The 16512-nt window shown below is 46.0% G+C and overlaps 2 protein-coding genes across 2 annotated transcripts in view; both read right to left on the bottom strand.

Annotated features, from left to right (window-relative positions):
• LOC309550683 (uncharacterized protein) overlaps positions 1 to 16512 on the bottom strand; it is a 3164715-nt gene that overhangs the window by 1515669 nt on the left and 1632534 nt on the right. The window lies entirely within an intron of this gene.
• LOC309550788 (uncharacterized protein) overlaps positions 1193 to 16512 on the bottom strand; it is a 95502-nt gene continuing 80182 nt past the window's right edge. Inside the window, exons 2-5 of the mRNA XM_082251124.1 lie at positions 2542 to 2656; positions 1611 to 1745; positions 1401 to 1513; positions 1193 to 1286 (exon numbers count right to left, since the gene is read on the bottom strand). Of these exons, the coding sequence (XP_082107250.1) occupies positions 1283 to 1286; positions 1401 to 1513; positions 1611 to 1745; positions 2542 to 2637 (348 nt within the window). The 5' untranslated portion in view covers positions 2638 to 2656 and the 3' untranslated portion in view covers positions 1193 to 1282. The remainder of the gene's footprint in view (positions 1287 to 1400; positions 1514 to 1610; positions 1746 to 2541; positions 2657 to 16512) is intronic.

Raw genomic sequence — 16512 nt, 5'->3', positions numbered from 1 at the left:
TCTTATACTTCAAAAGACTGGAAAAACATCTGTTGTACTGCAATTAATTGAAGTAAGATTGTGCTGGTATCAACTTCTGTGTAGTTTTGAAGAGTTCAGCTGCCTGTGGATGGTGCCACGTTAGTAAGTGACAATGCTGTCCAGACAGACTGGGCCCAAAAAAGGAATGTGTAAGCATAAAGCAGTATTTGGAACAGAACAGTAAGGGTACATACCTTAGACATTCACAATGGGGGGCAGGATCTGAGGGCTTCTATATTTTTAAATTGGATTTCCAGATTCCAGTAAGCCTCAACCCGGAGACCCTCACAACATAAGGACAAGGTTTCTTTGCTAGGGAGATCACCCAGGCAAGGTACCCCTCCAATGTTGAGGGCATGGCCTGGTTCAGGAGGAAATGGGAGTGCACAATTCCCCCCCCTATTTTTCCTCTCCTGCCGGGCTGCATGCTTGGATAACGGTTTTGGATGTATTCTTAGGAAGAACCCTTTTTTGCATAGGGTTCCCCATTAACATTTGTACCAAATTTCCCTCAAGGGTCATAAGAGTCTGGTACAAATGAAGGAAATCTCTGGCTGTTTGCATATTTTGATTTTTAAGATTCGGATCCCATTGACTTTAATTAGGGTTCGGATTTAGCAAGTGCAACCAACCCGGCCTCAACCGGATCCAGGTATGTTCATCTTATCACTATACATAAATCATGTTTGAATAAATAAATTGTGTCTGCAGCACAGAGAAGGGGATTTATCTGAGAGAAAAAAAGATCGAATGTGCCGGACAGGTATCAGTACAGGGACGGGATTTATCGACCTATGACATCACTCATCTCCCGCCCTACTCTGGACCAATAAGTGTGCAGTAACAGAGCAGAGGTAATAGAAGAATATATTATGGCTCACCTGTGCTGATCTCTGTAGGAGTGTCCTCCTCTTTGAATGTCCTCGTCATTCCAGCCTCCTCCATATATTGTTGATCATCCCTCACATACGTCTCTTCTTCTTCACCCTCAACTTTCATGTTCATCAGATCTTCACCCTAAACCAACAGAGTGGCAGAAAATAAGATCTGTAATATAGAAGTATTTATGATATGAGATCACATAGAAAATATCATCTTGTAGAGTCCACACATCGTCTCCAGATATTAGTGTTCAATACCTTTATGTTCCAAACCCTCAACTCCACTCACCTGATGGTGAAGGATGGTGTGACCTTCCTGTGTGAAATCCCGGGAATACAGAGGACGGGGACATTTCTCTGGTGGGTTCCCATTACTGGATTCATCTGTAGAAAACACACACTGACTGAAAACATTGTTTCTATGTGTTTATCAGATGATAGGGGATCTAGGTGGACCCTCCGTACTGATCTCTCCTTTTCAATAAAATCGCCTCCTACCCGGTGATGTGAGGGGCGGCTGATTCTCCATCATGACGTCCTTGTAGAGATCCTTGTGTCCTTCTAAATACTCCCACTCCTCCATGGAGAAATAGACAGTGACATCCTGACACCTTATAGGAACCTGACACACACAATGATACAGTCACCATCCAGACACATCCCTTGTCTGTTACTGGATAATATCCCAGAATTCCCAGCACCGCTCACCTCTCCTGTCAGCAGCTCCATCATCTTCTTGGTGACTTCTAGAATCTTCTTACTGATGTTTATCTCAGGTGTCAGGGAGGGAGGTGGAGGCACTGTGATGGTGATATGATCTCCAGATTTCACAGAAGGAAAACTCTATTAAAAAAAAAAAAAGTAAGATCGTGTCAAATTCCCACAATCCTCCTCACTTCTCCGGTCAGGTCTGTGTTTTAATAATAGAGATACGAGTGGTTGTGATGGACCTCCGTACTCCAGAGGAGTACGTTCGCTGTATGAGCTCCTTGCCAGGACAATATCTGATCCTCCAGCCCACCAAGTCACTAGTCAGGACTCAGTGTAGGGTGGATAAAAGCACAAAGACTTTAATTGAAGAACACACACAAGTATATATACCCCTGGGGACAATCCCACCTCCTTGTTTGCATAGAGACACAGGGCGGGGTAAACTGTACATCCAATAACATGAGGCACAGGTACATTCAAACATTTCAACAAATCTTATAAATAAAAACTGGGCACGCAGCCAACTTTGTCAGTGGGAAGGACATTTGAGGAAACTTTTCCCCTTTCTTACTATATCTCTGGTCTTTGTGCTTGGAACATGCATAATACAAACAGTAAAGAGGGTGGGGTAGTGTTACTGACCGGCATTAACCCCATAGGCCAAGCTGGAAGAAGTGTGGCTGCCCAGTACCTTAGGAACGTGGTACGGTGGTAACACACTTTATACCTGAGCAACAAAATGCTGTACAACCAGTGACAGCAATGTTATGTCCAATGTCAGTATTTTAAGCATAGACAATCTGGCTGGTTCAGGGGGGGGGGGGGGGGGGGGGCGGTATCCCAGCGAAGAAAAGGGAGTTAGGACAGATGCTAAATTCGACTGGTACTGTCACAGTGATGTCATGTGGCCTCCCAGAATCCTCCTCACCTCTCCGGTCAGCAGGTACATGATCTCCAGGGTGAGATTTAGTATCTTCTCAGTCATGTGACTCCAGTCCTTCTCCATCCTCATTGGTTTGATCATGTGATCTCTGCGGGTTTCCCTGCAGATAGATAGCAGAGAATTATCTGGACGGTGTCGGCGGTACAATATTAAGCTGGGAATGTAAGGAGCGAATAGGCAAAATCTATACTGTATTTCCTTCATGGTGATCATTGTTGCTCTTACACATCTGTAGCCCTGTCCATATTACTGTGGTGTTTATTGTTCTCTCTCTAAGGGCTCGTTTACATGTGCGTCAATACCCAATGTTTTAGAGACATTTAGGCAGCCTTTTTAAATGCCTTCGATGCATTTTATGAATATTACACTGGGCACCACACTGTGCAGTACACACAGGAGCAGTAGCATTGTGTTGTGTTAAAAATTAGGTAGGGATGCACCAAAATGAAAATTTTGGGCCGAAACCGAAAATGCAGGATGCCCTTGGCCGAAAACCGAAACCGAAAATGACTTTTTCCCCCCAAAAAATTTAAAATGGATAGAAGAGGGGCATACACCAAAAACAGGCAGCGACGTACACCTGTTGCTGCCACCCTGTCACAGTATATGTACTGTGACGGGTTTGCAAGAGGTTAATTACCAATGGTATTTGTATTATGCAGCATGAGGGGGTTAATGTATTGTCACTGCTGGTCACTCATCTATTAGTGACCGACCAGTGGCAGTTAATTAACCCCTTTGTGCTGCATTAGTGCAACCAGTATCAGTGCAACCAGTGTTAATTAACACTAATACTGGTTGCACTTATGCAGCACAAAGGGGTTAATTAACTGCCACTGGTTGGTCACTAATAGATGAGTGACCAGCAGTGACAATACATTAACCCCTCATGCTGCATAATACTAATATCATTGGTAAGCTGCCTCAGCGTCCCTCCTCGGGTGTCCTTCATTCAAAAGTCCCGCCTCTGGCCAGCGGCCCGCCTCCCGGTGATGTCACTACTACGATCTGTGTTGAATGAAGTGACATACCGGGCGGGAGGGCGGGGCGAGCGGCCGCTACACATAGAACCAGGGCCGGAGTGGGCCTCATATTCAGCCCTGGAGTTTCATGCCATAGACCGGCCCACAATATGGGGCTAATGTTGTAGTAACAACTGTTCCCCCATAGAATCTTATCTCACTAGCAGATGTTACTGCAACCGCTGGGAATTACAGATCACGACAGGGCAGACATCCCATTCCCTATACATTGCTTACTATCATGTTACATATACAGAAGGCAGAGAAAGCTTCTAAAGGACCCCAATAATGGAGCAGATGCAGGGGGAGACACAGACCCCACCATAGAAAAGTCTCACACAGCATAATGTGCCAGTGTTGGCTCTCAGTATATACAGCACAATCTGCACCATTGACTATACTGTATACAGATAATTACACAGGGATGTGAAACCTGCATGAAAAGGATGATAATAGAAGATCTATACATCTGGAGCACAGCCATAGAACGATCCCAGCAAATGTTATGGTTAGAGAAACATCTCCTCTAAATGTGTATTTGTTATTAATACAGAATGGAATTGATGTGAAGGATTTCCGGACCCCTGTGGTCAGATGAGCCCCTGGGCAGAGAAAACTTTTTCTTAGGGGGGAGAGGCAGCAATGATTAGTTTGTGTTGTAAGGCTGATCCCCAGCATTCAGATCCACATCAATCACGGGCACGGCGACTCCTGAACTGGGAGGACTAGGTGGTCGGAGGTCCCAGGAATATATCACAAGCATTGCTATTTAAACTTGTCTGGTATGGAGGACTGATCTGCATACAGTAGGTGTGCAATGGAGGAGTGGGGACAACACATGCTTTGCATTAAAAAAAAAAGAATCTCCCACCTTCCTGATACAGCAGTGGACTGTGACTTGAGCTCAGAACACCTGGGAACCCCCTCCCCCTGCTCGGCTCGACTTTGCCTGCAGTCCCAGCCCGGCCAGTCCTCTCTGCAGCTCCCCTCCCTCCCCAGGCTGTGATTGGAGCTGCACCGGCTGAGCTCATGGCTGACAACTCACAGCGCCGCCGTTCATTGGCTGAGGGTGATTTCATTCCAAGCCCGGCTCGTGAAGGATGCTCCTGTACACTGGCAGCTGCAGTGTGTGCTATGACAATGGCCCTCGTGGCGACCACTGGATAGAACTATGTGATCCATCCCTGTCAGCTCAGCGGGACTGTGTGTGAATGAGAAGTGACCTGACACCGTGCCGGGCGAGTGGCCGCTAATAACTATGTGATCCTTCACTTCACTGTCAGTGGAGATACATGTCTGACAGTGAAGTGAAGCTCACATAGTTATAGCTATTAGCGGCCGCTCCCCCCGCCCGGTGTCAGGTCAGTTCTCATTCACACATAGCTGAGCTGACAGGGAAGGATCACATAGTTATATCTATAGCGGCCGCTTGCCCCGCCTGGTATGTCCATTCATGCACACATCTAGTAGTAGGACGTCATTGAGAGGCGGGGGCGGCCGGCCAGAGGCGGGACTTTTAAAACCTGCCCTGCGCCCTCCTCCTTCCCCACGGCGGCCATTATTTTCGGCAATGTTAACCCATTATCGGCCGAAATGGGATAGGCCCATTTTCGGCCGATAATTTCGGTGGCCGAAATTTCGGTGCATCCCTAAAATTAGGCAGCATGTCACTTTCATGCAGCGTTGACGCTTATTAGCCGCCTCCATTCATTTCAGTGGAAATGCACATTAACCGCACCTATAGCATTTACGGCGTGTTAGTGAAGAATTTATAAAGTGTTAGCTGGATGCTGGGGAAAAGCAACTGGAGGTTCCTGTATCCCAGAAGGCACTGGGAAATAATAGAGAACTAGGACAGAGCAGCTGCAGTCACTTCCTGTTTTTATGAAGCAGCCGTTTGGCAACAATTCGTGGTAGAGAATGGAAATGCCCTTTGGAGATCCTCTGCAAGACCCTGAAATGCACACCATCCTTCTCTTTTTCCCTGGGCCATTCTTTCCATAATCTCCTTTAGCTGGACCAAGCCAAGTGCCAAAAGATCAAAGTATATGAATCCATCTTGCAGAGAATTCACAAAAATGTCTGCTACCACACCATAATCCAACCAAACAGATCATTTCCTCTACATCACTTCCCCTTTAGACACTCACCCCGAGAAAAATAACACTTTCTTGATGCTTTTACAACACAACAAAAACAGAAAAACAAGTCATAAATGCTATAGGTGCTTCGTTCTTCAAAATCAACACTCATGTGAATTACCCCCTATTGTCTCACTGAAACAGCAATCTGATCTTAATCTGTACAATTTGGCCCCTCTTGCTTTCTTGTAGTCTGTAGGCAGTGGTGAGGTCAGTGATGGGTATATGTCACATTACACCCCAAAACACACTCTGCCTAGCCACAAACAGGGTCCCAACATCCAATGACCACCTTCAGGCTTCATTACTATCTAACACATTTTTCGAGGCCCTAATATGCCAGCATAGTACAAACACCCCTCAAATAACCCCTTTTTTGGAAAACAGACAATCCAAGGTTTTTGATAAGAGGCATGGTGAATATTTTGCAGATCTAATTTTTTTTGTCACAAGGTTTAAAAAAAAAATGTATTTTCTTTTTAAATTTTCCTTGTGGCAAAAAAAAAAAGGTCTTCTAAAGACTCAACATGCCTCTAAGCTAGGGCTGCACGATATTGGAAAAAAAGTACATTGTGATATTTTTTTTCCCAACGGTATATATTGCGATATTGAGAGAGCCATCAATCCAGGCTAAATACAGGGTTAATGTTACTGTAGGGATTCAGTGCAGCAGCCTTCTTCTGATTTTACTACAGGGCAAGTCTTGAACCATCAGAAATCAGTGCCTGCCATTGGATGGGCAGATCTGATCTGGATATCCGGGGACAATCTGGAAGTGTGTGTGATAACCGAATGATGCCGGGGGGGGGGGGGGGGATCCGTAGGATGCTGCCCATAGATCATGCCTATAGTCAGTGCTGGGTACAGTGTATAGCAGCATCATGTATGTACAATACATAAAACACACATAATACTGCATTGTATTGTAAAGTATAATGATGATGAGGAGGAGGAGGAGCCCCCCCCACCTCTACAGACCGGTGATCTGCAATAGGTTTCATTTCTGCACTTGAAGGGCTAGTTCAACTTTACAGAGCTAACACTGTACACAATCCCCACCCTCCCAATTCTAGAATAATTCCAAATTCCGATTGTAAATGGTAAACTGTGCGATTGTACGGCGAGAAGGTAAATCAGAATGACACGGTAAGACAGAAGAAATTGGAGGAGACAAACGGGCAGCCGGAGACAAATAGAAAAAGACATAAAAGACTGGCACAGCGGAGAGGAAAACTTGAACCATCAGAAATCAGTGCCTGCCATTGGACGGGAAGATCTATAAGCAGAGAAATCGGGACTCACAGTTGTGATAGAAGGTAGAAGAATACAGCCCGACAATGCCGACATCCATCCCGCATGTTAAGTCCGTCCTGCAGCTCTCCTGACCGAGCGGTGAGCGCGGCACAGCAAACCAATCACGTTGTGAGTAGCGGCACAGCGAACCAATCAGGTGTGCAGGCACGCATGATTGGTTCCCTGTACCGCTGCTCACGGTGCGCTGCTCACCGCTCAGTCAGAAGAGCTGCAGGACGGATTTAACATGCGGGACGGTCGGGCTGTATTCTTCTACCTTCCTTCACTGTGAGTCCCCAATATCGGCTGATCCGGCGATGTGAACATCGCCCACTCCTGCAGCACGATATTCGATGTTACATCGAATATCGTTCAGCCCTACTCTAAGCAAATACCTTGGGGTGTTTACTTTCCATAAAGGGGTAATTTTGGAGGTGTTTGTACTATCCTGGCCTTTTAGGGCCTCCAAAACGGTGATAGGTAGTCAGGAAATCAAGTGCACATGTTACTTTAAAATCCTGAAGGTTCTTATTGGATTTTGGTGGCCCGTACGTGGCTAGGCTGTCAAAAAGTCTCACACGTGGTACCCCCATACTTGAGAGAAGTAACAGGATGTGTCTTTGGAGTATAATTCAAAGGCATGTGTTCTTTTTTGTAATGCCCACGTTAAGGCTTAGGCCAAAAAAGGTTTCACATTTGAATAATGTGTTTCCATCCGAATAGCCTGGAAAGGTATGAATTTGGGTTGGCGGTGATGTACTGTTGGGCATAAACATTACTTAAACAGCTTAAAAAAGTCAAGGAGCTTTGTGAAGTTGGCTGTTTCCACCTGAACCCCAGGCTGGGCTGTGAATGGAGGGGGGGTGGGGGGGTATAACGAGTGCTGCTGAATCTGGGGTTAGCAGAATAGGGGTTGCAAGCACCTCTGAAAGGCTACTCTGGGCTCTACGGGTCTGTGCTCAAATTCTTGGTTGGTTTCTTCACCATAAAATACTGCAGTGCTGGTGTCTAAAAGGCCAGGATGCACTACGCCGCTGATGCTTGCCAGATAACCAAAAAGTAGCGCAGAGCTAGTACCGGAGTCATGCTCCATCTTAACATAATCATGTGCTTGCAGGACTTAAGCAACAAGGGGTTGGGTACGTCTCATTTTAGCAGGGACCTCTTCACCATCATCCGAGCTACCTGTCAGGGTGTCGTTGCTTTCTACAGGTTCAAATTCTGAGCCTGATTCTGACAGTGAGGACTCCCCTTTGCTCTTATCTGTCATGCTCAGAATCCTGTAGGCCTCTTCACTAGAGTAAACAAAAAACAACAGTTGTACTAACTAGGGAACAAAGGTTCTGCTGCCAGACAACCAAGCGGTTAAAGCGGAGTTCCGGGCACAAAAAAGATTTTTTTTTTTGTGCCCCTCCGCTAGGTATGCCGCACCTGAAAAGGAATTGGATAGTTATTTTTTTTTTTTTTTGTTTACTCACCTTTTTATTGACGATCGTAAATACTCACCTATGACAGCTTCCTCCTCCAGCGCCGAGGCTCACCCCGTCACTTCCTGCCTCGCGATGATTCCTGGGAGCTAAACGTCATAGCTCCCAGGAATCAATGCGCCGCACCGGCCCCGCTCGTCATTTCCGGGCGACGCCGCATTCCCCTGCTAAACAGCTTCTGGGCATGCCCAGAAGCTGTTTAGGAATGCGGCGCCGCACCGGAAGTGACGAGAGGGGCCGGTGCAGTGCATTCTGGGACACGAAGACGCGGAAGAAGACAGAGAAGAGGACCGCGCCGGCTTCAGCTGCCCACAACCGAGATGGAAACGCTGTGGAAGAAAATTTCTAAGTAAGTATTTCTTCTAAAAGGTAAGTGCGAACCGGGACAGATCAGAGGCTAGCCATTGTGGAATGTGCTAGCCCTGACTGTCCCGGGGGTATGTTCAAGAAAAAAACGTTTCTCTGCCCGGAACTCTGCTTTAATAAAGCAGATGCACGACATGCTGGTAATTGAACATATATTCATTACAATCAATAGTATAAAATAGAATCAAAAAGTGTGCCGTAACACTCTAACAAGTTCCCCTTCCCACCCATAAAAGGTTGTCACAATGAGACGTCCGGACCCTATGAAGGGGCTACAATACTGAGAAACTGCACCAGTATGACAGATCTGAGAAACAAAGGCTAGGGTAATGTCTGTATCACAGATTATAAACCCCAAAGCAAGTGGACATTAAAGTGTCTTCCCAAATGTGGAGGACAGTTCCTTGAAGTGTACTCCTACTAAGGCTATGTAATGGAAATCCTGGTAAAAGAGTCACTCCTTAGTGGGTAGTAGAAGCGAGCTTGCTTACCCCAACCTTAAGTCCAGCTGCAGGAATGCTGATATGAACTGTGATCTGTTCAGGCAGAATCTTGAGGGTATCTTCCCTCTCTAGCTTCTCTCCACTGTGAGTGTGCGACCTTGTTCGCACTGAAACTCGAGTCCTTTGCTTATCGAAAAGCTGCATTGACTGGCACTTCAGCTGGACTTAAGGTTCGGGTAAGCAAGCTCGCTTCTACTACCACTGTGCGCCCCAAACCCAGAAGCAAGCTGGCAAGGTACATGTATACTATATTACCAAAAGTATCGGGACGCCTGCCTTTACGTGCACATGAATTTCAATGGCATCCCAGTCTTAGCCAGTAGGGTTCAATATTGAGTTGGCCACCCTTTGCAGCTATAACAGCTTCAACTCTTCTGGGAAGGCTGTCCACAAAGTTTAGGAGTGTGTCTATGGGAATGTTTGACCATTCTTCCACAAGTGCATTTGTGAGGACAGGCACGGATGATGGAGAGAAGGCCTGGCTTGCAGTCTACACGCTTATTCATTCCAAAGGTGTTCTATCGGGCTGAGGCCAGGACTCTGTGCAGGCCAGTCAAGTTCCTCAACCCCAAACTCGCTCATCCATATCTTTTTGGACCTTGCTTTGTGCATTGGTGCGCAGTCAAGTTGGAGGGGGGCCATCCCCAAACTGTTCCCACAAAGTTGGGAGCATGAAATTGTCCAAAATGTCTTGGTCTGCTGACGCCTTAAGAGTTCCCTTCACTGGAACTAAGGGACCATCCAAACCTCTGAAAAACAACCCCACACCATAATTCCCCCCTCCACTAAATGATTTGGGACTGAGAAAAAGAGAAGTTATTGCTCCTACACTTGAGAGGTTGTAGTGTGGCTGATAGAAAACGTATATCCACTAATGCGACCGCCACATCAGCTGTGCTGTTACTCTCGACAGGTCAGGGGAAACCTGAATAAAGTTCTAAAAAGAAAAAAATACAGAGGGCGCATCAGCCTAGCGCATTACCTTTACAAAGATTTGTTTATTAAAAGTATATGTGTATCATACTCACAAAATGAGACGACAAATCAAGCAAATATAAAAGTGTAAGTCCACCTAATTTTCACTCAGCATAGCCTGCTGGTCAGCAACAGTCGTGGAATGGAAATCTCCAAAAGAATCTGACGCGTTTTGAGAGGCGTCCTCTCTTTCTCAGAGCACCAAATGATTTGCACCAGTGCACAAAGCAAGGTTCATAAAGACATTGATGAGCGAGTTTGGGGTGGAGGAACTTGACTGGCCTGCACTGTCCTGACCTCAGCCCGATAGAACACATTTGGGATGAATAAGAGTGGAGACTGCGAGCCAGGCCTTCTATCCAACATCAGTGCCTGACCTCACAAATGTGCTTCTGGTCAAACATTCCCATAGACACACTCCTAAACCTTGTGGACAGCCTTCCCCCGAAGAGTTGAAACTGTTATAGCTGCAGAGGGTGAGCCAACTCAATATTGAACCCTACGGACTAAGACTGGGATGCCATTAAAGTTCATGTGTGTGTAAAGGCAGGCGTCCCAATACTATTGGTAATATAATGTAGGGCTGAACGATAGTCGATGTGATATCGACTATCATTCTGCGGGCGTGGGCGATATTCATATCGCCGAAGACACGATATTGTGCAGGCAGCCGACACAAATGAGTTTTCCCTTGTTTTCGTCTGTGATCGGAAACTCCGCCCCTCCAGCCCGATGCAATCCAGCCCTCCCAGCTCTGCCTCTAGTCTCCAGCCGACCATTACTCCACCCTGCTCCGCCCATTGTCTCTCCTGGCTGCATCGGGGGCGTGCACTGGGGCGGGATCCGGCTGTAATGTGTTGTAAATAGAGTCAATGGAGAGACAATGGGCGGAACAGGGCGGAGTAATGGTCGGCTGGAGACTAGAGGCAGAGCTGGGATCACAGCCGAAAGCAAGGGGAAACTCGTCTCCGGTGAGGGAGGGGGAGCGATGTGTCAGGTGTAGTACCGGTGATGAGAGGACGGTGACGGGGATCCTCCGGTGTCCGCTATGGAGTTCGCAGAGCTGATCAAAACCCCCCCCCCCCCGGGTGGACAAGGTGGTCCTGTACCGACCCTTCCACCCGCCAGTGGGCGGTACTCTGTGCCTGACGGGTCACCATCTGATCCTGAGCTCCAGACAGGACAACAGTGAGGAGCTGTGGCTGCTCCACTCATGTCGGGCTGTGTTCTAACTTCTTCTACTTCCTATCACCACTGTGAGTCCCGACTCTGCCTAATCCACACTCTCAGTGTCTTCTGCATTCCACCCAGAGAAATATCGTGATATATATCGTTGAAAACCAAATACCGCAATGTACTTTTTTCCCCAATATCGTGCAGCCCTAATATAATGTATGTTGCTGTGCCTGCACCTACTGCCTGCTTACAGTACCTATACTGAGCGCGGGTTGGCAAGTAGTTGAAATGCCATTTTTTATTCTTTATAAATGTCAGTGTAGTTGAAGTAGGTTGTATACCTACTACCTATATACAGATGCACCACTTCACAGGCAGGGCATCACACAGTTATGTTATTTAACTGCTTAGCGACCACCCCACACACATATGCTGCCGCAGGGCGGGCGCTCTGTGTGCACCTAGTATGTGATCTGACACTTCTGGGGCGCACACCACCAGTGACCCGCTTCTGCTGTGACTGGACATAGCGGGAGCCAATAAGCAGGTCCAGTGGCCTCGATGTCTGCCGGGACCCGCAGATCATTTGGGAAAGAAGCAGAACGGTGGTCCGCCTATGTAAACAAGGCAGATCACCAATCTGTCAGCAGAGAAGGCATTGATCTCGTGTCTCTGCAAAGCAGGAACACGGATCTCTGCCTTCCCATAGCACAAGCACCTCCCCCAAGGTTAGTAAGCACATTTTAGGCATACGGTTAACCCTTTGATCGCACCTGACGGTAACCCCTTCCCAGCCAGTGTCATTAGTACAGTGACAGTGCATATTTTAATCACTGATCACTGTATTAGTGTCAATGGTCCCCAAAAGTGTCACTTTGTGTCCGATTTGTCTGCCGCAATGTCGTAGTCCCGCTATTGTGCAAAAAGAATAATCATTATAATAAAATATAAAGTGACACAGTGCTTATACCCAATTAAAAGTAGGGTAACGAGATGCAAATTATAGCAATCAACTGTGCAATGATATACAGCAGCTACTGTATTTTCTGGCGTATAAGACTACTTTTGAACCTCAAAAAAATCGCCCAAAAATGGGGGGTCGTCTTATACGCCGAGTATAATATCTCCAAGGTAACCTAAGTATAAGTATTACTGGTAGATGAAAATTAGGGGGGTCGTCTTATACGCCCAGTCGTCTTATACACCGGAAAATACGGTATATTAAAACTTCCTCACTAACGGAAGTAAGATGGTTCAATGGTAAATAAATATATACAGCGCTATATAAAACCAAAAGGTGCTAAATAAAAAATAATAAAGTGACACTGTGTTTAATAATAAAATATACAAAAAGTTATCTCATGAAAGTGCATAATAAAGTGTCCATAAGGTGCATTCCAAAAGGAGTGTGCATAAACAGTCCAATCCACAAATCGACCAAGCCGTGAAAATAAATATAAGGTGCTTTAAAGAGGAAGTAAACCCTCCTCAGGAAGTTGTACCTATAGGTAAGCCTATGATAAGGCTTACCTATAGGTACTGTAAATATCTCCTAAACTTACACCGTTTAGGAGATATTTACCTTTAATGCAGCCAGTGACGTCACTGGCGCATGCGCTCTGAAGGAACGGCTGATCGTGCCGTTCCTTCAGAGCCCCGTGCCGTGACCGTCGGCTCCCGTGCGCGTGCGCGGGAGTGACGTCACCGCGGCTCCGGCCAATCAGATGACCGGATGCCGCGATCCCGGAAGACGGGCGACATGTCATGTCGCCCGTCATACAGGTAAGAGAGCGGCACGGCGGGGGCTCGTTCTAAGGTAAGTATTTCATAATGAGCTAGTATGCGAAGCATACTAGCTCATTATGGCTTTCTCTTGCAGGTTGTAAAAAAAAAAAAATTTTTTTAAATGAGTTTACAACCTCTTTAATAGGTGTCTCAGTATTACAAAGTGCTCATAACACCACCGCCAACTAGCCACAAGATGGCCTCTCACCTCACTGAGATGATATATAGGCAATGAATCCTCAATCAGGGTGAGCTCAGATCAATGGATACCTCTTGCTTGACTGGTATTCTCATGGACTCATGGACTCGGTATGCAGATAAAATATATAAAGGATACAGGATCTAAGTGCTCAATGCTAAAATCCCTTTATTGTAAAATAATTAAAATGCACTCACATATAAAGCACAATCGGGCACATATGTGTGTATCATCATCTGCTGGAGATAAAAAACATCCCAAAGATGGGCCTTATTTTTTCTCACTGAGCCCAATGGTGGAACTTATTTTAACACCCTTGACGCCATTAACGGGACTTCTTTATTCTCACTGACACCAATGAAGGGGCTCATTTTATTCCACTGACACCAATGATGGGACTTCTTTTATTCCACTGACACCAAAAATAGAGCTTATTTTATCCTACCGACACCAACCATGGTGTTTATTTTATCTTACTGACACCAACTACCAGATTTATTAAATATCACTGAAACCAACGATGTGCCTTTTTTATCCGACTGCCACCAACAAAGGGGCTGAATGATGATGGTCCCCCTTTTTTTTTTCGTCTTTTGCCTGCCCCCCCCCCCGTCCATTCCAGATTTTCACGAAGGACAAGGGTCTGGTAAGTGTTTTAAGGTTGGACCCCACACTGTTTTTTTTTTTTTTTTAATTGGAACCCCCAAAACCATCTATACTAGTTCCTAATCTAGGCTATGGGTCTGGTATAGGTAAATAGAATCCCCGGCCGCAGAAGGAAATAGCCAGGTCATTTACTAGTAATTTAATTACATTTTTTATGTTGTATACATCAAACAGATACACCACTTCACAGGCCGGTTCAGGGCACTCCCCCAGACGTGTTATTTAAAGAAATATTGCCCTTCAAGCATGACTAAAATTGTTGCTTCCTGCCAAACAAATTTTGCCCAGCTTACCCCCCCCCCTCCCCCCCATCATCATTTATCTGACAATACCTTGCCTATCAGCTTAAAAAATGACCATTACTGATTTTTTTTTTAATATCCAGCTCCCATTGCCTTTAACCACTTGCCGACCGCCCGATGCAGATTTACTGCAGCAGGGCGGCCCGGCTGTGCATAATCACGTAGATCTGTGCACGTGCCAATAGAGCCGCGCTCCCGCTGTGTTTAGACACAGCGGCAGCCAGACTGCGGGAGAAGCGGGCTCAATCGCTGCCAGCCTCCCGCAATCTTCACAGAAACTGACAGGAGAGCCGCCTGCCTATGTAAACAAAGCAGGCGGCTCTCCTGTCAGACAGGTAAAATGAGATCATGTGTCTCAGCTAAGCTGAATCACCGATCTCTGTGTGCCTGTCACAGAGCCCCCTCCCACCACAGTCAGTAAGCACAATTAGGCTTACATTTAACCCCTTTGATCACCCCCAGTGTTAACCCCTTCCCTGCCAGTGTCATTTATACAGTAACAGTGCATATTATTTAGCACTGATCACTGTATTAATGTCACTGGTCCCATCTGTCCGCCGCAATGTCGCAGTCCCGCTAAAAATCGCAGATTGCCGCCATTACTAGTAAAAACAAAAAAATAAATAAATAAAATAAAAAGTCCAAAAATCTATCCCGTAGTTTGTAATTGCTATAACTTTTGAGCAAACCAATTCAAAAAACGCTTTTTGGGAATTTATTTTTTTACCAAAAATATGTACCAGAATACAAATTGGCCTAAACTGAAAAAAAATAAATAGGATTTTTTAAATTTTTTTATTGGGAATGTTTTATAGCAGAAATTAAAAAATATTGTGTTTTTATTTTCAAAATTGTCGCTCTTTTTTTGTTTATAGCGCAAAATCTAAAAACCGATGAGGTGATCAAATAACACCAAATGAAAGCTCTGCTTGTGAGGAAAAAAAAGGCCATCAATTTTATTTGGGTACAGCGTCACGCGGCCACGCAATTGTTAGTTAAAATAACACAAGTGCCGAATCGCAAAAAAATTGCCTTGTCTTTTAAGGGGGGTAAAACCTTCCCGAGCTGAAGTGGTTAATGGGGTTCAAATTTGACGTCTGAACTTTATATACGTTCTGTGGACTCATCTCCACTCGAACCCAGGTATGTTCATCTCATCTCCAGTGAGGTGACACATCTCTAAAATCAAGAGAATGTTCCGGTGTAACGTTAGAAAACCATACCCCGTGAGAAATCCATACCCACGTCACTTCCTGTCAGGAAACAACTGAGCAGCGTAGCAGTGCGCATGTTCACAGCCCCGGATACGTCATTGAACAGCTGAGGAGCTGACAAGTGCGCATGCTCGGAGGGTATGGATTTTTGACGGTAGTGTGTGTAACGTTACACTTGCGGCGGTTACATTAAAACAGCTGGGCTGCAACATGAGACATCTCCGCTCCTATCCCTGTCACTTCCCTGATCTCGGCTAGTAAATGTAAAAGCGGCGGCGGATGTATGAAATCTAAATGACGGAGATCTTGGCTCCATGATCCGCTTTTATATTTATTAGCCGAGATCAGGGAAGTGACAGGGATAGGAGCGGAGATGACTCATATTGCAGCACAGCTGTTTTAATGTTACTGCCGCAAGTGTAACGTTACACACACTACCATGATAAATCCATACCCTCCGAGCATGCGCACTTGTCAGGCCCTCAGCTGTTCAATGACGTAGGTGCTGACGTAGGTGCACCGGAAGGGACGAGGGTATGGTTTATTACGGGTATGGTTTTTTCACGGAACACCGGTGTAACGTGAGAATTACCTACCCCGTGAGAAAACCTACCGTCGTCACTTCCGGCCAGAAACAGCTGAGCAGCGCAGCAGTGCGCATGCTCAGAGCCCCGGATACCTAATGGAAGAACTGAGGAGCTTACTAGTGCGCATGCGCACTAGTATGAAACGACCACGGTGTACCGTGATAAAAACCTACCGACGCGGCGGGTTACAAAAAACAGCTGCGCAGAAATACGAGTCATCTCCGCTCCTGTCCCTGTCAC

This window comes from Pelophylax lessonae (genome assembly GCF_965119305.1).
Source record: "Pelophylax lessonae genome assembly, chromosome: 3".
NCBI classification, from domain to species: Eukaryota; Metazoa; Chordata; class Amphibia; order Anura; family Ranidae; genus Pelophylax; species Pelophylax lessonae.
This window is presented reverse-complemented; position numbering and strand designations above follow the sequence as displayed.